At 44.9% G+C, this 23,249-nt stretch overlaps 1 protein-coding gene across 2 annotated transcripts in view; it reads right to left on the minus strand.

The window, feature by feature from the left end:
* Positions 1-23,249, minus strand: part of NYAP2 (neuronal tyrosine-phosphorylated phosphoinositide-3-kinase adaptor 2) — a 359,909-nt gene that overhangs the window by 262,524 nt on the left and 74,136 nt on the right. The window contains exon 2 of one of the 2 annotated variants that reach the window (XM_069727546.1): positions 20,228-20,469. In XM_069727546.1, coding sequence (XP_069583647.1) covers positions 20,228-20,433 — 206 coding nt within the window. In that variant the 5' untranslated portion in view covers positions 20,434-20,469. Of the gene's footprint in view, positions 1-4,923; positions 5,064-20,227; positions 20,470-23,249 lie in introns of those variants that run through there. The other variant, XM_069727547.1, reaches the window with a different exon arrangement.

Below are 23,249 nucleotides of genomic sequence, written 5' to 3' on the forward strand. Positions count from 1 at the left end.
GAACATATGGCGGTAATATCAGTGCTGGTCTTTATACAGAGATTATTTTCAGTAATAGAGCAATCATCTGCTGAGGTTCTCCTCCACTGTTAGGGTGCGTCACCCAGTTGTTATCAAGGCTACCTGGTTAGGGGCCCACTCAGAAGCTTCGCCCCCTGAACCAAAACCCTAGCTGGACCACAAAACCACTCTTCCGTCTTCTTTGCCAAGTAAGTAAGTTACTTGGATGCAACAGCGCAACGTGGACACAATGGTACTTCACCAACACTATTTATTTAACAAACACAAAAAGGAAAATCTATTTATAAGTATATACAGTGCCTACAAGTAGTATTCAAACCCCTGCAGATTTAGCAGGTTTAATAAGATGCAAATAAGTTAGAGCCTTCAAACTTCAAACAAGAGCAGGATTTATTAACAGATGCATAAATCTTACAAACCAAAAAATTTTGTTGCTCAGTTAAATTTTTATAAATTTTAAACATAAAAGTGTGGGTCAATTATTATTCAACCCCTAGGTTTAATATTTTGTGGAATAACCTTTGTTTGCAATTACAGCTAATAATCGTCTTTTATAAGACCTGATCAGGCCGGCACAGGTCTCTGGAGTTATCTTGGCCCACTCCTCCATGCAGATCTTCTCCAAGTTATCTAGGTTCTTTGGGTGTCTCATGTGGACTTTAATCTTGAGCTCCTTCCACAAGTTTTCAATTGGGTTAAGGTCAGGAGACTGACTAGGCGACTGCAGCACCTTGATTTTTTGCCTCTTGAACCAGGCCTTGGTTTTCTTGGCTGTGTGCTTTGGGTCATTGTCATGTTGGAAGATAAAATGACGACCCATCTTAAGATCCTTGATGGAGGAGCGGAGGTTCTTGGCAAAAATCTCCAGGTAGGCCGTGCTATCCATCTTCCCTTGGATGCGGACCAGATGGCCAGGCCCCTTGACTGAGAAACAGCCCCATAGCATGATGCTGCCACCACCATGCTTGACTGTAGGGATGGTATTCTTGGGGTCGTATGCAGTGCCATCCAGTCTCCAAACATCACGTGTGTGGTTGGCACCAAAGATCTCGATCTTGGTCTCATCAGACCAGAGAACCTTGAACCAGTCAGTCTCAGAGTCCTCCAAGTGATCATGAGCAAACTGTAGACGAGCCTTGACATGACGCTTTGAAAGTAAAGGTACCTTACGGGCTCGTCTTGAACGGAGACCATTGCGGTGGAGTACGTTACTTATGGTATTGACTGAAACCAATGTCCCCACTGCCATGAGATCTTCCTGGAGCTCCTTCCTTGTTGTCCTTGGGTTAGCCTTGACTCTTCGGACAAGCCTGGCCTCGGCACGGGAGGAAACTTTCAAAGGCTGTCCAGGCCGTGGAAGGCTAACAGTAGTTCCATAAGCCTTCCACTCTTGGATGATGCTCCCAACAGTGGAGACAGGTAGGCCCAACTCCTTGGAAAGGGTTTTGTACCCCTTGCCAGCCTTGTGACCCTCCACGATCTTGTCTCTGATGGCCTTGGAATGCTCCTTTGTCTTTCCCATGTTGACCATGTATGAGTGCTGTTCACAAGTTTGGGGAGGGTCTTAAATAGTCAGAAAAGGCTGGAAAAAGAGATAATTAATCCAAACATGTGAAGCTCATTGTTCTTTGTGCCTGAACTACTTCTTAATACTTTAGGGGAACCAAACAGAATTCTGGTGGGTTGAGGGGTTGAATAATAAATGACCCTCTGAAAAGACTTTTCACAATTTAAAAAAAAAATAAACAAAGAAATAACATTCTTTTTTGCTGCAGTGCATTTCACACTTCCAGGCTGATCTACAGTCCAAATGTCACAATGCCAAGTTAATTCCAAATGTGTAAACCTGCTAAATCTGCAGGGGGTTGAATACTACTTGTAGGCACTGTATATATATATATATATATATATATATATATATATATATATATATATATATATATATATATATATGCACTGTGTGGACAGTTACAGTTTAGATGTGGCCATGATTTTCTACTGGCACTGCTTACTGAGCTTCTACTTACAGCTCAGGCCTTCTCCAGCATATGATTGCTCTTAGACTCCTCTGTGGTAATGGTTGCTATAAGCCCACCTAGCAGCCACATGACCCGTCCTGGTACAGGTTCTGGCGCCAACTGCCTCTTTTCAGCTCGGCAAGACCTTTTATGACTAGTAACTATGACACAGGTGTTACCTGACCGGGTGCCATCTTTAAACTCTTCCTGTTGGAAAATAGGTTCCCACTACTAAGTTCCTACTACTGTAATTCTTCCTTTACTTTCACTTCTGCATTTGACCAGCAGATGGCGGTGTTCGCTTGCAGTTACTCAGCTAGGCATCAACTGTACTCATCTTCCCTCTTGTCCACTTTCTTACATAAGACTGAGTCTAAGTCCGGGTTCACACAACTGTAGATTCTCTCATCCCAAAGAATTGGGCTGATTATGCAAATGACAATCGGATCCGATCCTCTCAGATGAGATGATCGTATCACACTGTGAGGAGCAGATGGATAACAAAATTTCTCCATTCTGTCATGTCATGTCAGATATCATCCGAGTGCAGTCCTATGTTTCCAGCACACCCATAGACTTGAATGGGTCAGTGTCTTCCAATTTCAAAGTGAGGCCGCAGCAAACTACGATTTTTTTTCAGACAGATTTTGCCATGAAAAAAAATTAGTCATCAGTGCCACTATATTGAATATAATTGGTCTTGGTACAATCAGTTAAAACATCCACTAATTTATACAATTGCGTGACCCTGGCCTAAGGGTATAAGTCAGCGAGGCACCATACACTTACAATGAGAAAAGATCTTCTGGTCCACACAAAAATCCTGGTGTGAACTGACTGGTGTGATTTGGGTTCACGTGGTCCAGAATATTGGAGTGATCACAGACAATGGCAATCAATAAGTATTTTAATCAACTACATTACATGCATAATTAGAAAGGATTAAAGGGAACCTGTCACCCCGTTTTTTCAGTAGGAGATAAAAATACCGTTAAATAGGGCCTGAGCTGTGCTTTACAATAGGGTATTTTTTGTGCCCTGATTCCCTACCTATGCTGCCGAAATACCTTACAAAAGTGGCCTTTTTCGCCTGTCAATCAGGCTGGTCAGGTCGGATGGGCATGGTCACAGCGCTGTTTCTCCCCCACATCTTGCTTATGTTCCCGTTGGTGGCGTAGTGCTTCTCGCATGCGCAAGTGCCGAATGCACTGCGCAGCTGTAGAAAAAGAGCGCGCTCGCCGCTATTCAGCGGTTTCTCGGTGGGTGCGGGCATCTTCTTGAGGCCGCGCGTGCGCAGATGGAGTCTCCTGCTTCCCGGGGCTTCAGGAAAATGGCCGCGGGATGCCGCATGTGCGCAGATGGACATCGTGGCGGCCATTTTCCTGAAGCCAAGATTCGAACTCGGCTTCAGGAAAATGGCCGCCGCGATGTCCATCTGCGCACGCACTGCATCCCACGGCCATTTTCCTGAAGCTCCGGGAAGCAGGAGACTCCATCTGCGCACGCGCAGCCTCAGGAAGATGGCCGCGCCCACCGAGAAACCGCGGAATTTTCTACAGCTGCGCAGTGCATTCGGCACTTGCGCATGCGAGAAGCACTACGCCACCAACGGGAACATAAGCAAGATGTGGGGGAGAAACAGCGCTGTGACCACGCCCATCCGACCTGACCAGCCTGATTGACAGGCGAAAAAGGCCACTTTTGTAAGGTATTTCGGCACCATAGGTAGGGAATCAGGGGACAAAAAATACCCTATTGTAAAGCACAGCTCAGGCCCTATTTAACGGTATTTTTATCTCCTACTGAAAAAACGGGGTGACAGGTTCCCTTTAAGAAAAAAAATGCCAGGTGGGTTTTTTTAAAGGGAATCTGTCACCAGGTTTTTGCCACCTAATCTGAAAGCAGCATAATGTAAAGACGGCAACCCTAATTCCAGCTATGAATCACTAGGGCTACTTTCTGTAGTTTTGATAAGATCACTGTTTTATTGGCAGATAATCACTAGAGGACTAGTAAACCTTCTGCCAAGTAGTCCTCCATATTCATGAGCTCTATATAACTCTGCCCCCACCACTTATTGGCAGCTTTCTGTGTACACTGTGCAAAGGCACAAAGCTGTCAATCAATAGTGTGGGCAGGACTATACAAATACTGCTCGATCTGCAGCAGAAAAAACACTGATTTGATCAAAATGACAGCAAACAGCTCAGTAAGTGATAAATTGCTATAATCAGGGTCACCACCCCTACATTATGCTGCTCTTAGGGTAGTAAAAACCTGGTGACAGATTCCCTTTAATGGTTAAGTATATATATATATATATATATATATATATATATATATATATATATATATATATATATATATATATATATATATATATATATATATATATATATATATATATATATATATATTAGCACCCATCCCGCCCCAAAAACGCCTGGTATCAATGTGTGTGGTCACTCCAGTATTATAATATGCTATGCACTACAAGAGCAAAGGAAAAGTTAATTTCCAGACTCCTCTGGCACTAATGATCTCTATGATAGAGCAATTATTACACTGTTAAAAATAAAAAATATTTCAGCTGAACCAGAAACCTAATGTGTATGGTGCCCAATACATAGCCTTTGGTCTATTGGATGGGTAAGCCAACAAAACCTGATATTTCTTGGTAGTCTAAGTACGGTAACTACATTTCAGTATTAGATTTACAGCACAAGAAAATTTGACGAATATGCGTAATGAATTATTTAACGCGTGTTTATATGAGACCATTGAATCCCATTAAAGTGACTTGCGATGAATCATTCATATTTCTATCCTTAATTTACTTTACTCAGCAAAATAAAGAAATATACATGAATAAATATGCACATACCTGACAGCAATGAACCGCGTGACCCATGCTCTTCACAAATAACAAGAGCTTGCACTGAGGATCTGCTACATTTCATCCAGGTATGGCGAGTGCATGTTAGAGAAAGCCTTCACAGAGAACCTCCCCATCTCCTGTGTTATCCTTGTAGGCAGCCATGCAGCACTGTCAAGCCATGCGCCTCCCCCAGAGCATCTGGCTGTTTACTACAAATAATGAGCGAGCACAAGGCTTTCAATTTGGCATTTCATTTGTAGTAAGGGGGAGGGAGCGCAATCTGCAAGAACATATGAAATATGAAAGAGGAAAAATGGACAAAAGGCGCTTTGGCGTGACGACAGAGCTCTAACATAGCAGTTAGGTAACAATGGTAATCCCAGGAGACATGAAAATACATCAGTGTGCTTTCTGGCTACTGAACTGGCTGCTAATGTGTTAACTACTAGCATGCCATTCAGCTAGTCCAGAGAATAGTGTATGTATTGAATGACTTGCTTGCAGCTAACTAGATCAGATGCATGTTTCTTGAAGTGCCGCTGACCAGTATTTGGTATATGCAGGCTTGGACTGTCCCACAGGAGAACAGGAGAATCCTCCGGTGGGCCCCTGTGCAATAGTGGCCACCACCCTCTTATATGAGCAGTACTTGGCACTATGTGCATGAATCATTATGTACAGACAGAGGCGGCATCTTATTCATGTAACAATTTACCCAGTTCACTGTTATATAAATTGGTGACTGAGGACAATGTCATATTTGCATGTAGCTCAAAAAAGTGGGGCCCTGGAGTTGGTTACTGGTGGGCCCTTGGCACCGCAGTCTGACACTGGGTAATATGAGCTTATAAGTAAGACAAGACTTGTATGTAAGGTCTTTGTAAGTGCAGATTCTTATATTTTACGAGGAAAAGGACCCTTCACAGCAGAATGAAAAAACTGAATTCCATTATTATAAGGCCTCCTTTGTACGTACTGTATATACTCGAGTATAAACCGACCATAGTATAAGCCGACCCCCCTAATTTTGCCACAAAAAACTGGGAAAACTTAATGACTCGAGTATAAGCCTAGGGTGGAAAATGCAGCAGCTACCGGTAAATGTCAAAAGTAAAAATAGATACCAATAAAAGTAAAATCAATTGAGACATCAGTAGGTTAAGTGTTTTTGAATATCCATATTGAATCAGGAGCCCCATATAATGCTGCATACAGTTTGATGGGCCCCATTAGATGCTCCATATTAAAATATGCCCCATATAATCCTGCATAAAGGGTAATAAGGGCCCCATAAGATGCTCCATAGAGATATTTGCCCTATATAGTGCTGCACAAATGTTATGGCCCCATAAGATGCTCCATACAGACACTTGCCCCTTATAGTGCTGCACAAGTGTTATGGCCCCATAAGATGCTCCGTATATAGTCACTTGCCCCATATAGTGCTGCACAAGTGTTATGGCCCCATAAGATGCTCCATACAGTCACTTGCCCCATATAGTGCTGCACAAGCGTTATGGCCCCATAAGATGCTGCATACAGTCACTTGCCCCATATAGTGCTGCACAAGTGTTATGGCCCCATAAGATGCTGCATACAGCCACTTGCCCCTTATAGTGCTGCACAAGTGTTATGGCCCCATAAGATGCTCCGTACAGCAACTTGCCCCATATAGTGCTGCACAAGCGTTATGGCCCCACAGGGCTGCCACTAGAAATTTCGGGGCCCCATACTGGCAAAATTTTCGGGGCCCCCTTGAGACTCCGCCCAGGCTCCACCCCAGCCCCGCCTCCAGGCTCCACCCCTCGAACGGTCCACAGTCCCACCGCTCTCTCTTGGAAAAACTCCACTTCTCACCAATCACACATTAACAGTTCCCATCACCAGATCACACATATAGCAGGCAGCTTTTGTTTTGGCCAAAAGATTTTTTAAGCCGCCACCATAACACGGTAGACACTTTTGGCCGGGCCCTACTCTGCTGTAACCTATTAAATATTTGTTAAAATATGCAATACAATTTAGGTATATTTTTATTTTTTTTCAATTTTTAAAATGCCCAATAATATCACATAGAAGGAACAAATACCACAACACCATGACCAGATGACATATTACCACCACAGTGATCGAATAATATCACATACAAGGAACAAATACCACAACACCATGTCCAGACCACATATTACCACCACATAGTGACTGAATACTACAATTCTGATCAGTAATTTTTAAAAAAGCACCATACTATCACCATAAGTGCCATTATACACAGGAGATCTGTACTTAGTATGCAGTGTCTGTGTACAGATAATATAGTGATCACTAGTGAAATTATACACAGGAGCTCTGTATACAGTGTATAGTGTCAGTGTATAGGTAACACACTGACTCACCAGTGACGTCTCTAGGTGAAGTCCTTCATCTTTCATCCAGCACAGACCGCCATCATTTCATCCAGCCAGGACTTCTCTCTGCAGGAAATAACACAGTTATCTCGAGCTCCGCTTGCAGAACACATTACTTAATTTTTCACAACTTCTACATTACACCACATGAAGAAGGCGACATAGTATCACTCTATACAGTAACAGGACCGCCCCCCATTTAAAACAGTATACTCAAAAAATAAAATAAATACATCACTGCAGTAATAATATCCCTAAATTAGCCCCTATGGTATTAATAATATCACCCAGCCTGGCCCCGTGTGTCTCATTCCTGGCGTCAGCCAGATATTCTCCCATCCTGCCCTCATGAGTATCCATTCTGCCCCATATGATCTCCTTATCCTGCCCCATATGATCGCCCCATGTGATCTCTCCATCCTGCCCCATCTGTCTCCATCATATCCATCCTGCCCCATGATCCTGCACGATCTGTCTCCAATTCTGCCCCCAGTGTCTCCAATCATGCCCCATGTCTCCATTCTGCCCCCTATGTCTCCAACCATGCCCCCATGTCTGCAATCCTGACACTTGTCTCCAATCATGCCCCCTGTGTCTCCATTCTGCCCCATCTGTCTCCAATCCTGCCCCATCTGTCTCCAGTCATGCCCCCATGTCTTTCATCCTGCCCCGTGTCTCCAATCATGCCCCGTATCTCCATTCTGCCCCGTGTCTCGCATTCTGCCCCTGGGTCTCACAGTCTGCCCCTGTGTCCAGCATTCTGCCCCTGTCACTGTGTCCAGCATTCTGCCCCTGTCACTGTGTCCAGCATTCTGCCCCTGTCACTGTGTCCAGCATTTCTGCCCCACTGTGTCCAGCATTCTGCCCCAATGTCCAGCATTCTGCCCCTGTCACTGTGTCCAGCATTTCTGCCCCTGTCTCCAGCATTCTGCCCCACTGTGTCCAGCATTCTGCCCCACTGTGTGTCCAGCATTCTGCCCCACTGTGTGTCCAGCATTCTGCCCCACTGTGTCCAGCATTTCTGCCCCTGTGTCCAGCATTTCTGCCCCTGTGTCCAGCATTTCTGCCCCTGTGTGTCCAGGATTCTGCCCCACTGTGTCCAGCATTCTGCCCCACTGTGTCCAGCATTTCTGCCCCTGTGTGTGTCCACCATTCTGTCCCACTGTGTCCAGCATTTCTGCCCCTGTGTCCAGCATTTCTGCCCCACTGTGTCCAGCATTTCTGCCCCACTGTGTCCAGCATTCTGCCCCACTGTGTCCAGCATTTCTGCCCCACTGTGTGTCCAGCATTTCTGCCCCTGTGTGTGTCCACCATTCTGTCCCACTGTGTCCACCATTTCTGCCCCTGTGTCCAGCATTTCTGCCCCACTGTGTCCAGCATTTCTGCCCCACTGTGTCCAGCATCCTGCCCCCATTGTGTCCAGCATCCTGCCCCACTGTGTCCAGCATTTCTGCCCCACTGTGTCCAGCATTTCTGCCCCACTGTGTCCAGCATTTCTGCCCCACTGTGTCCAGCATTTCTGCCCCACTGTGTCCAGCATTTCTGCCCCACTGTGTCCAGCATTTCTGCCCCTGTGTGTCCACATTTTTGCCCCACTGTGTCCAGCATTCTGCCCCACTGTGTCCACCATTCTGCCCCACTGTGTCCGGCATTTCTGCCCCTGTGTCACTGTGTCCAGCATTCTGCCCCACTGTGTCCACCATTCTGCCCCTGTGTGTCCACCATTCTGTCCCACTGTGTCCAGCATTTCTGCCCCACTGTGTCCAGCATTTCTGCCCCACTGTGTCCGGCATTTCTGCCCCTGTGTCACTGTGTCCAGCATTCTGCCCCACTGTGTCCACCATTCTGCCCCTGTGTGTCCACCATTCTGTCCCACTGTGTCCAGCATTTCTGCCCCACTGTGTCCAGCATTTCTGCCCCACTGTGTCCAGCATTCTGCCCCACTGTGTCCACCATTCTGCCCCACTGTGTCCGGCATTTCTGCCCCTGTGTGTCCACCATTCTGCCCCACTGTGTCCACCATTCTGCCCCTGTGTGTCCACCATTCTGCCCCTGTGTGTCCACCATTCTGCCCCACTGTGTCCAGCATTTCTGCCCCACTGTGTCCAGCATTTCTGCCCCTGTGTGTCCAGCATTCTGCCCCACTGTGTCCACCATTCTGCCCCACTGTGTCCAGCATTTCTGCCCCTGTGTGTCCACCATTCTGCCCCTGTGTGTCCAGCATTTCTGCCCCTGTGTGTCCATCATCCTGCCCCCCGGGCCCCCCTGGATCGCAGCAGCTCTCAAAGAAAAAAAAAAACACAACTTCTTACCTGGCCAAGCTCCAGCGCCGGGTGAAGCTCCCTCTCCAGGCTCCACACAGACGCACTCGCCGCCGGGCCCGGCGGCTGACAATGACGTCAGACGCCGGCGGCGGCGAGTGCGCACTGCGGCCCTATTCAGCCGCCAGCCTCAGACTGGCTGGCGGCTGTTAACTATTGACGTGCGGGCGCGGGCCCGCACGTCAATAGTGTGCCGCTGCCGCAGCGCCTGCAGGGGGGGCCCGGTGACCAGATGAGACGGGGCCCGATGCGGCAGTCACGGCTGTCATGCCCTGATGGCGGCCCTGTGGCCCCATAAGATGCTCCGTACAGTCACTTGCCCCTTATAGTGCTGCACAAGTGTTATGGCCCCATAAGATGCTCTGTATATAGTCACTTGCCCCATATAGTGCTGCACAAGTGTTATGGCCCCATAAGATGCTCCATACAGCCACTTGCCCCTTATAGTGCTGCACAAGTGTTATGGCCCCATAAGATGCTCCGTACAGCAACTTGCCCCATATAGTGCTGCACAAGTGCTATGATCCCATAAGATGCTCCGTAAAGCAACTTGCCCCATATAGTGCTGCACAAGTGTTAAGGCCCCATAAGATGCTCCATACAGCCACTTGCTCCTTATAGTGCTGCACAAACGTTATGGCCCCATAAGATGCTCCGCACAGCCACTTGCCCCTTATAGTGCTGCACAAGTGTTATGATCCCATAAGATGCTCCGTACAGCCACTTGCCCCTTATAGTGCTGCACAAGTGTAATGGCCCCATAAGATGCTCCGTACAGCCACTTGCCCCTTATAGTGCTGCACAAGTGTTATGGCCCCATAAGATGCTCCGTACAGCCACTTGCCCCTTATAGTGCTGCACAAGTGCTATGGCCCCATAAGATGCTCCGCACAGTCACTTGTCCCATATAGTGCTGCACAAGTGTTAAGGCCCCATAAGATGCTCCATACAGCCACTTGCTCCTTATAGTGCTGCACAAACGTTATGGCCCCATAAGATGCTCCGCACAGCCACTTGCCCCTTATAGTGCTGCACAAGTGTTATGATCCCATAAGATGCTCCGTACAGCAACTTGCCCCATATAGTGCTGCACAAACGTTATGGCCCCATAAGATGCTCCGTACAGCCACTTGCCCCTTATAGTGCTGCACAAGTGTAATGGCCCCATAAGATGCTCCGTACAGCCACTTGCCCCTTATAGTGCTGCACAAGTGTTATGGCCCCATAAGATGCTCCGTACAGCCACTTGCCCCATATAGTGCTGCACAAGTGCTATGGCCCCATAAGATGCTCCGCACAGTCACTTGTCCCATATAGTGCTGCACAAGTGTTATGGCCCCATAAGATGCTCCGTACAGCCTCTTGCCCCATATAGTGCTGCACAAGTGTTATGGCCCCATAAGATGCTCCATATAGTCACTTGCCCCTTATAGTGCTGAAAAAAGAAGAACATTTTTTCAGCTCACCCAACAGGAATCCACAAGCGATAAGGACATCCGAGCAGGGAAAACGTCCAGCCCAGGACGTGGTAGAAGCACAAAGAGTTCGGTAATCCAGCTCCAGGAAAAAGAGAAAAAAGCATGCTGAAGACTAAGAACACGTTTGTGTTCGAAATGCGTACAGCGAGGGATGATATGTGATCCTATGCCTAGCCACCTATTGGGATCGACTATTTTATGGATTTGTTTCAATAAAGTTTATTGGATTTTAATACATCAGAATTTTCCCTTTTTCCTGGAGCTGGATTACCGAACTCTTTGTCCTTATAGTGTTGCACAAGTGTTATTGCCCCATAAGATGCTCCGTATAGTCACTTGCCCCATATGCTTTTGCTGCCATAAAAAAAAAAAAATCACATACCTCTCTTCGCTCAGGACCCCGTCACTGGCAATATTTACCTGCTCCTCGTGCGGCTCTGTCCTCAGCACCGACGTTCTGCAGAGGGCGCGCACTGACTACGTCACCGCGCCCTCTGACCTGAGCGTCACAGCCAGAGGACGCTGAAGACGGAGCCGCACTGGAACGAGGAGAGGTAAATATCGCGCAGCGCTGCGCTCCCCCTCCCCGTATACTCACCTATTGCTGGCGCTGTGTCCCTGCTTGTTCCACCGCTGCATCTTCTTCCTGGGAGGTGGAGCCGCATATTCATTACTGTAATGAGCGGTACCATGTGACCGCTCAGTGCAGGAAGAATCTGCAGCGGTGGAAGAAGAAGGGACGTCCAGGGACCGCGCCGGGAGTAGGTGAGTATAATTACACCCCCCCGCCCCCCTCCCCTGCCGACCCCCGGGTATGACTCGAGTATAAGCCGAGAGGGGGACTTTCAGCCCAAAAAAATGGGCTGAAAATCTCGGCTTATACTCGAGTATATATGGTATGTCTTGTATCGTTTTATTTTTTCACGTACTCGTTATAAACTATGGTGCTGTGCACTTGCAGTGTCCCAGAGTCCTGGTTGTTGCAGTAATGTTATTCTTCCACCGGGGGAGTGATGTTATGTCTGAGGGCAATGAAGGAGATCTTCTGTCCAGGTATCACAACCACATAACACACTTCACACTCCAGTCCGCCAGGGGGAGCTAAGCTTCTATCTATTAGGGCACTCCTCACATATAGGTAAAACTGGTGGTCAGGACAGAGAGTTAGTGAGAACCCGACGGAGTTTGGTAGAACCTGGTTGGAGTGGGTTCTAGCCAGATCCAGACTGTAGTCTGCGGAGGACGAGGGTACATGGAGCTACGCCTGCCCCACGTGCGGCAGCATCCAAAGAAAAGAGACATTAAAGGGAATTGTGTTGCAGTGAGTGAGAAACGAAGTCATAGCAAAAGGAGAGGAAAACCAGGAGGAGTTCTGCCCTGTAAAAGGCGGCCTCCTTCTGAGGCGCAAAGATCCCGGTAGCCAGAACACCGAGGAAGTAAGGATATCTATGCTTTACTTCAGAGACTGTCAAGACAGTTAATTCCACGTTGGCTGCCCGACCATATACCCAGGAGGCACGGTGGCAACTTGTGGGGGCCACGGTGTCTCTAGGGTGCCTATTAAAAGCCTCAGGCCACAAGTCATACGGGTTTGTCCTATCCTAACCATCAGGGGGACAGAGAGAGAGAGACATTACATCTACAATAGTTGTGAGGACCTCACCGAGTTACTCAGCAGGGAGGAACTACAACACTCAGGTGCTAGAGGAAGGCTATTGAATTCCACCTGGATAAGGGGACTCTGGATCTGCCTTCAGACCGGCCGGACTCTGCCTACCCTGTGGTCTGTACCCTGGATTGTGGATGCTGAAGCCTTCAGTAAAGGTAAAGAGACTGCAACCTGGTGTCCTCGTTATTCACTGCGCCTCTCACCATCCACCATCACCATCTACACTCTGGGAAGCCCTGGGGATACACTTCACCTGTGGGAAGGTATACCATCTTACAGCAGCGTCGGTCACCCTGACCGAATACCACACGTGGCGTCACGAACACTATAATTCCTATAAACACTCTGCCTTTTATTGGACGCCCCTCAAAGGGCCACGGGCCACCGTGACATTCCCCCAACAGAAGGACCCGGTACCGAGTACCCCATTGCCCTGATGTGGGGGTGCTCCACACTTGTCTGTTTTTTTCAATTCAAGTCTAAAGATTCGTGAAAAACAAGTACAGCAAACAGAGGGCATCCTTGTGCCATCCATGTGTTGTCCGTGTTTAACAGTGCAAAGTATAGGAGAATCTGAGCACGGTAATTTCTTTATCCATACCAGAAAAACACTGGTGACACAATGATGGTAAATATGGACACATGAATGCCCCACTGAAGACTCTGAAGTTCAGTATTTGGTCAGTATTATCCCTCAGTATGTGTAAGCCATAACCAGGAGTGGAACAATCAGAGGAAAAGTATAATAGAAACATATGCACCACTTCTGTATTTATCACCTACTCCTGGTTTTGGCTTACAAATACTGAGGTAAAATATTGTGGACGTGGCCTAAGACTGTATATACTGGGCTGTATTTGCCACTAGGCACTGAAGGGCAGGTGCTTTGGGCAGCAGAATTTAAGAGGCAGCACTGTCATAATTTTGCTTGCTTGTTTTTTTTTTTGTAGTGGCTGCCACACAGGTCAGGCAACTGTATATGAATCGACCGCACCAGAAAGGATGGAAGGTTTTTCTAGGTAGGGGCAGCTTATGTGCACAACTCCTCTTGTAGTTATCCCTGCAAATGTGAGCTGTGACCAAAGGACGTATTACAGAACCGATTAAAAAATCAGTAACAGTGTTGATATGACATGGTGTGCTGCTGTCTGTAATGTCTGGGACACATACATATTACATACTGGTATGCACACATCACACCTTACAATAGAGTATACAGTGTGCAAGAGTGTGCCAGTACACAATGTGTGTCATTTTAGTACACATGGGCACATGCCTACATGTCATGTACATAGTGAGTGTGCATAACTGAGCGTATGGCATGCCTGTATATCATGGACATAGTGAGTATGCATAACAGTGCGTATGGCATGCCTGTATGTCATGGACATAGTGAGTATGTATAACTGAGCATATGGCACGCCTGCATGTCATGTACATAGTGAGTATGCATAACTGAGCATATGGCACGCCTGCATGAGTATGCATACCTGAGCGTATGGCACGCCTGTATGTCATGTACATAGTGAGTATGCATAACTGAGCGTATGGCACGCCAGTATGTCATGTACGTAGTGAGTATGCATAACTGAGCATATGGCACGCCTGCATGTCATGTACGTAGTGAGTATGCATACCTGAGCGTATGGCACGCCTGTATGTCATGTACATAGTGAGTATGTATAACTGAGCATATGGCACGCCTGTATGTCATGTACGTAGTGAGTATGCATAACTGAGCGTATGGCACGCCTGCATGTCATGTACATAGTGAGTATGCATAACTGAGTGTATGGCACGCCTGCATGTCATGTACATAGTGAGTATGCATAACTGAGTGTATGGCACGCCTGCATGTCATGTACGTAGTGAGTATGCATACCTGAGCGTATGGCACGCCTGCATGTCATGTACATAGTGAGTATGTATAAATGAGGGTATAGAAGTACAAAATCTGGAGAGCAAGAAAAAATGCAAATAGGGTCTTAACTGGTTAAAAACATGGGGTGCACCCGGGAGAGGTACACTCACCTTGTTTTGTTGCAACTAAGCAACATGTGAAAAGCATGGATAAGCTGCTGCAGGACGCGGGACCAAAGACCGAGGATAATGGTGAAACCGGTTGTATGTGTCCAAATCTACGCTGCTGATACAGATGGATGGCAGACGATATTCTTCAAAGCTTTATTTCAAAACAGGTTAATAGTCAAGGCCTTTCGAGGTCATGCAGGACCTCTTCCTCAGGACAAAACCTGACAAAACTTACATAACTGAAATAATTAGGTTAAGAGCTCTCATTTCTTTGGAGTTTTTCTAAAAGGACAAAGTAATAAAAGCGACAGTGGTCCTACAAGGAATGTTCTCTGTATAATTCGAAATTCAACAAAGGTAAAAAAAAAAAAACTCTGAAAGGAAAGTCAGCCATCATATGGGAAGGGATTATCATGCAACAGTTGGTCTCTAATTGCACCAGACATTTGGCTTCCTGAGATTTATTTACCAGTGAGGAGTATGACAATGAAAAAGGCCATAAAACAATAAAGACTCTTTCTGGCAATTCACTAATTGAGCTAATTTAACTAATTTAACACTGTACCAAACCCTTTTTTTTCTTGAAACTAATTGAGCTGCAATGTAGGATTCTGCAGCCTCTGTCTCGCCTCCATTTCATTAAGGTTTTTGAATAGGATTTGTAGTTGCATATTTCTTATAACCTCTCTTATACGTAAAAATGCTCAGGTTAGCCATTTATTTGCAATTATTGCGCCAAAGGGTGGCCTACAGATAAAGAGCATTGGAGATACAAGGTCATTATTTTATTCATTGATTACTCAAACTCAGTTATTTGGTTGTTAAGGTCTTTGCATGTTTCATTTTTTTAATCATGTCCATCAGCTCATAACAGACACCCACAGCCGGGTTTGGCACTAGACACTCCATTTTGCAAAGTCCAAGTGCTCCTGGGGTTTTGCACTTTTCAGTCAGAGCTCTATGGATTAAACATAATGCTTTCTCCCATATATCCAATGACGAACGTTATGTTAGGTTCCTTGGCTGAGTATGACCTCATCCTAGGTTACCAAGCTCGGGTGGATGCCCAGGAGGCAACATAATAAAAGGTAATTTACTCCCTCCTGGAAGAGCCGTTCTCCCTAACAGCACTGCGTATTTACAGGCACATTCACATGTACAATCTCATCATCGTGAAAACTATCCAGTTATCTTTGACTTATCCAAATATTTAATTAAGGTTGTATTAGGGCATTAGCTATTAGGGGTGAGGTCCTACCTAGGGAAGCACCTGGGTGCATCAGAGGTAACAGTCACACCTAAGGCCAGATGAGTAAGGGACCATAGAAAAAGAAAGACCCCACTTAGTTGTTTTAGCTTTGGTAAATTCGGTTTTACATCCACATGCATCCATAGCCTTGTTTATACACATACAGCAGTCCATGCACAGCTGTGTATAAAGTAAATATACCGCTCACAAATCAGCTGAGAGGAGGTCAGAAAAAGAGAGATAAAGGAGTTACAATTACAAACCCTCCTGTCAGCTAGAATGACATCTCATTCTCAGTGAATACATTCTGTATCCAGTAATAGACAGTGCAAGCAGTGCAAATTGAAGGCAAACAGGGCGAAACCTTTTATGAAACCAAATCGCAAGAATGATTTTTAGCTCGAAAAACAAATTTAAATTAATTATGTCCCTATTAACACAAAGGAAATATATATATATATATATATACTAGATGGAGGCCCGATGCTATCTCACCTGGAGGGCGGTAATGTCACAATGGGGACTGGCATGCGGCGCTGATGTTGCCTAATGGCTTCCTGTGATAATCTAATGACTTTTACATCAGGGGACTCATGTGCTTGACGCCTACACTTATATGCATTGTTTTGTCCCAGCGATGATGTTGCTCTTCAAGAGTCTCATTTGCCCTTTATTGTCTTCGATGTTGGGCTTTTGCTTCTTTCCATTCATTGTCATTGGCGTACTTTTTAGGAGGAGACATGTTGGCATTGATATTTGCTTTTTAAAGGGGTTTTCCCACGAACAAAAATTCATTTTAAAAATTGTCTGAGTCTGACCGTGTACAGAACATACCACAGCTCCTGGGCAGGGGAGGAAGCAAAGACAATACTGACATTACAGCAGGAGATCACAGAGGATACATTTTGTGAGGTAAAATATTTTTAAAAACAGTCAGTAAAATGTTTTACCTCACAAAATGAATCCACTGTGATCCCCTGCTGTAATGTCAGTATTATCTTTTGCTTCCTTCCCTGCCTAGGAGATGTAGTATGCTCCGTACACGGTCAGACAGTCAATTTTTAAAATTAACTTTCGTTCATGGGGAAACCCCATTAATGTGACCGGCTTCCTCTTCCTGTAGACACGTCGCGCATCTGCCGCCGGGATCAGCCGAATGATTCACTGCACCTGCACGTAATTCGTTCAGGCAAATGTAAATCAGACCGCCACCATCTTTGTGCAGATAGATAGCGGTGGTTACATTAAAACTGCGCATACGCTCCTCCTGTACAAAGATGGCAGCATTCAGTGAATCATTCGGCTGATCCCGGAGGAGGCTTATTCGCAATGGTGTTCCTCTGGTGGTACCACGCAAGAGGCTGTCAGAGTGTGAGTGTGTGAATGTGTGTGTGTGGTGCAACGGTGTTCCCCTAGTGGTAATGTGCAATAGGATGGTACCTGTCATGATGCGGTGGTTTAGGAGCAACATGGAACGAGCTCAGAAGGAAGTGGTAACTGTACTGACCGCAGTCCCTAAGCTCAACACAACACTAGAAGTAGCCGTGGGGTGCTCCTAACTCTCTCTAGGCACCTCGTCACCGCCTAAGAGCTAACTACCCCTAAAGATAGAAGCAGGAAAACTATCTTGCCTCAGAGAAAATCCCCAAAGGATAGATTAGCCCCCCACAAATAATGACTGTGAGTGGAGAGGGAAAAGACATACACAGAATGAAACCAGGATGAGCACAGGAGGCCAGTCTAACTTGATAGATAGGACAGGATGGAATACTGTGCGGTCAGTATAAAACACTACAAAAATCCACGCAGAGTTTACAAAAAATCTCCACACCTGACTAAAGGTGTGGAGGGTAAATCTGCTTCCCAGAGCTTCCAGCAAGACAGAATTAATTCATACTGATAACGCTGGACAAACATAGAAGCACAGAACGGATAAGTCCACAAACTGTGAACAGAACAGAGCAAGCAAAAACTTAGCTTTGCTGAACTGGTCAGGATAATAGGGAACTCCAAAGAGATGTGAATCCAACCAGGAACCATTTACAAGTGGCACTGGCTGAAGGACAGAGCAAGGCATAAATAGTTGAACAGAAAAAACGATCAGTGGAAACAGCTGAAGACAGCTAACTCCAAGGAGCAGCCATACCACTAGAAACCACAAGAGGGAGCCCAAGAGCGGAATTCACAACAGGTACCTGCAGCAGTTTCCATATTGAGACACCCATCACTTGGGTGTCCCAAAATGGCACTTGGGTGTCTCAATATGGCGGTCGGTGAACTTGCTCCGCTTGGAATTTTGGGATACGGTGACATCTGGACAAAACAGGAAATGAAAGCATTACAAGGCAATTATACAAATATATATGTGTATATATATATATATGTCTATGCATATATATATACTTGTAGATTGTGAGCCCTCGCGGGCAGGGTCCTCTCTCCTCCTGTACCAGCTGTGACTTGTATTGTTCAAGATTATTGTACCTGTTTTTATTATGTATACCCCTCCTCACATGTAAAGCGCCATGGAATGAATGGCGCTATAATAATAAATAATAATAATAATATATAAAAAGAAGAGCAGAGCAGCACAACAAGCAAAAAATGAATAGTCTGGGTGCAAAAGGCTCCTAAAGGCAAAGACCAAACCTTGAATAGAGACGTCCAAAAACAGGAGCAGCACACTGTGATCAGTGGAAAAAGAAGCTTTTATTTAGCTCATGACAGCGATGTTTCGGTTTGGACAAATGAAAAAGGTTCATTTGTCCGAACCGAAACGTCTCTGTCATGAGCTAAATAAAAACTCCTTTTTCCAATGATCACAGTGTGCTGCTCCTGTTTTGGACTTTATCTATCTATCTATCTATCTATCTATCTATCTATCTATCTATCTATCTATCTATATACACACTGTATGTATCTGTCTTTGTTTTTTCATATATACACTAAGAATAATGATATAGAAATTACTGACTGCCGTCTAATATATAACAGGAATATAGATCAGTTTCTAACTCAAACTTATAATCAGTACGTTTTCCACTTAATATATACAATATATGCCCAAGTTTAAAGAGGCCATGTCACCACTCATGATATATTGGTTTTAGTAAATGCTTGCAATCAGGGCGGGCTGCAATCATAGCCCAGCTGTTTGTGGGCTATGGGTGAAAACATCTGTGCACCCCTTTTAATCGTACCATGATTCATGATGCACAAATACAAAATATAGGTATAGTACAATGCCAAAGATTTCACTTCTTAAATTGCATGAGTGATATCTACTGTAAATTCTACTATAGCTCAGAAATCGGTGACTCCACACAGCGCACAGTGTGTGCCCCGGGTGAATTCAAAAGCCTGCAGTCACACAGAGTGCCTGCAAACTTTTCATTTTAGCCTGGATAGTATAGTCGTCCCTACATTACTATGGGCACGGTATAGTCCTCCATACAGTTTTATGGGCAACACATAGTCCTCCATAGCAGTAACTTGGTCACCACATAATCCTCCATTCAGTATTATGGACACCACATAGTCCTCTATACATTATTATGGGCACCACAGTCTTTTATAAAGTATTATGGGTACCACATAGTCCTCCCTACAGTATTATGGGCCTCATAAATTGCTCCATGCACTATTATGGACCCCATATATTGCTCCATACAGTATAATGGGTCCCATATTATGCTCCATACAAAATAATGAGCCCCATATAATGCTCCATACAAAATAATGGGCCCCATATAATGCTCCCTACAGTATAATGGGCCCCATATAATGCTCCATACAGTATAATGGACCCCATACAATGATCCATGTAGTATAATGGGCCCCATATAAAGCTCCATACAGTATAATGGCCACATGCATAGACGAGCACATCCACAACATATCCTTTCTATGCTTTTTGAATGTCATACGTATATGCAGAGCACAGTGAGAGTTAAATGTGCTGGAGCACTTAAAAGCACTGGAAGCTCTGAGTGATAATAGCTGCCTGGCCGCCTTCCAATGTCTGCTATAGCGAGGGCAGCAAGAATAATTATTCGTAGGCAGGAATATTCCCTGTAACATGTAGGAAGCACCTTCATGCCATAAAGATTCAATACCCTCGAAATATAACAATTAAGCGAAATATTCATCTTTACCGTTTAATAACTTCCTCTTGCTTTCGTCGTTTTTCATTTTTTTCTTTTAAATAAGCCAAATTTGTTTCATTCCTCAGGCGATCATTCTCTCGAGCAATGTCTGATGCATTCTGTATAACCAAGCCGTCGTAGGCTTTAAGCCCCATATCTTCAATATATTGGAGAAATGTGCCCAGAGTATCGTCCTCCTGATTTGTACTCATCATCTTGCAGAAGATAATTTAAGAAGCAGATAAGTTGTCCTGTAAATTAAGGAGAACAGGTCACATACATTATTAAAGGCTCCTTCACTGCCCCTTATAGCCCTGGTAGTTATCTCAGCCTCACATTATTAGACGCCTCTGGTTCCCTTATTCATCATATACCTAGTCTAAATAACCCTTTAATAACAACACTTTCTATCAAATGAAGATATAGAAATAGTAAACCTTGCACAATTAATCAGCTGATTTTACCAGTACTAACATTTACTTTCTGATCATGACTATGACTATATTATTACTGTAACACCTTGAAAGTATTACCATCACTATGAAGTTACAATTGTCTGTTCACCTCTCTGGTAACCACAGATTTGGCTTTTCTTTTTCACAATATGCTGTTACCCCTCCTTCCCCCTGAGAATCCGTGTCTAAAGCATCGACAGATTGGGTCCACTTCCAGCGGAGGACTCCCCTCTACAATGCCCATATGCCTTTAATAAGGCATACGCAGGGATTCTCTTGATAGGGCAAACCTACCACTTCACATTCATATTGGCATTCAGCTCAGCCAATGATGAATAGTAAATGGTTCTAGAGGTAGACAAGTTTTTGTTGCCTCATATGGGAGCAGCATAATGTAGGGGCTGAGTTTCTGATTCTGATTCCAGTCATGTCTCAATTAATAGGCTTCTTCTTGTAGTTTTGATGAAATCACCATTACATGTGCAGCAGCTCTGCTAGTCTTCTGAGAACTCTTTGTAAACCCACCCAAACATTGATTGACAGCTTTCCATCTACACTGTGCACATGCAAACGTTACCAATCAATGGAAAGGGATAGAGCTAGACAACGCTCATGAATATTGTTACAGAACCCCCCAGCACCAAGAATGTTATGCAGTATATGTATGTATAATAGTTTCCATGTGAAATGCATCAGTCCACAGGCTGCGCCCCTGGACAAGATATTCTCTTTCTGACCTCCCCCCACCTTTGTAATTCCCACAGTAAAAATTGGCAGGCTCCGGCCCCCTGTGGCTATTGTAATGTAGGTCTGGCCTGCTGTGTTCCTATTGGCCTGCCCTGTGTATCTGTGTTATATATTCTGTGTGCTGTAAATAAAGGTTGTTCTTAGACTGGAAATATTTGTAGAAGCAGTCAGCTTTTATATGCTCTCATGTAATCAAGAAATTCCTGCCAGCGTCCTTCATTCAGAATCTAGCAAAAGCAGAGTGGACTTCCTGAAACACGGGGTGGTACGGAAAGAGGTACCCCAGCTTGGTAGACCCCGTTACAAATATCAAGGACTTCCTGGGAGAAGTTCTGATAGTCCTGTCACTGATGATCTGCTGATGAACACTCAAGACCAGTATTAGACTGGGGTGTCAAGGGCCCACCAGTAACATTGACTTTGTGGGGCCCACTTTTCACCTGCATACAAATATTACACGACCCTCATTCACAAATCTACCTATATCTCTACATAATAATAAACTGAGTAGTTTGGATAGTGAATGAGACACTGCTTTTTTTCTGAATTATGCCAAGTACTGCCCATACATTGGGATTGAGGGCCCAGCTCTGCACAGGGGCCCATCGGGGGATTCCCCTGTTCTCCTATGGGCCAGTTCGAGCCTGCTCAAGACTACAACAATCAGCCCAGTAAGTGATACAAGGCTGGTATTAGGGTCCCAGCCCCTACATTATGCTGATTCCAAAGGAGGTAAAAAAAAACCCTGGTGATGGAGTTTCTTTCAAGCTAATCAATTGATTTTTTTTTCCCTATGGGACTGAAAGCGTTCCTCCATAAACATAAAATTGTTGGGTAATCCAGCTCACAACATTGATGGACATGTCATTATACAGATCAAGGCTCTGATTCTTAGATCACTGCAGTTTTAGTACTTTATGACATATATATACTATGGTGAATATTCATTACTGCCTTCTGTAAAGCATAAAATGATAAAAGATAAAGATAAAAAAAATAAAAGAAAGTCAGACTCCAATAGCCAAAGAAACATACTTGAAAAGGTTGTCTGGGCTTCAAACAAAACATAGAGTGTCTGCAGAATGGCGAATCGTGACATTGTGCGGAGTGCATACTCTTGCGATTCCCCGGTTTTCCTGGTACAAGCGGGCTTTCATGTATGCAATTTGAGGTCACATGCCGACCAGATTCGGTCAGCTTCTCCCAATAGAAATGAAGTGAGAGAAGCTGGATGAGTCCAGTCAGCACATAACTACCAGCGTGAAAACTGCATACACGCACACAGCACGCTGTCACAATTCGACAGTCTGAATTCATACAGTAATTGCACACTTTTGTTACAAGCCCGAACAACTCGTTACCATTCAGTGTTTGCACCAACTCTATGCACTGACTCTTAAACTGAGGAGTAATGTAAGGGGTCTTACAGTTATAATAATCGTATTGCCATTAACAACCATTGCAGCACTGATACACACTGCCATTTCCTTTTACAACGTCAGTAAGGTATAACTCGGTTCAGAACTTATTAACCAATGTTTGTCCGGAACCGTTGAACTTTGTACTATAGTCTAAGGCCCCGTCATTAAGACTGGTGTTTAATATGCTCATCTTATCAAGGGGCATGAAAAAATATGATGCATCAAATTCATTAAAGAAGCACTCCTCCCATCAGAGATTTTATCCTCTTACTATATTACAATCATCATATTATACAGCACTGTGTACTTACAATTGCTCATTTTGCCTTTCTACCCAGATAATTCTTCTCTTTTCTCTGCTCTTTGTTGAAACAGGAAGTCTCTTGTCCCTGCATTTATCATTCCTCT

This window comes from Ranitomeya imitator, chromosome 5, assembly GCF_032444005.1.
Source record: "Ranitomeya imitator isolate aRanImi1 chromosome 5, aRanImi1.pri, whole genome shotgun sequence".
NCBI classification, from domain to species: domain Eukaryota; kingdom Metazoa; phylum Chordata; class Amphibia; order Anura; family Dendrobatidae; genus Ranitomeya; species Ranitomeya imitator.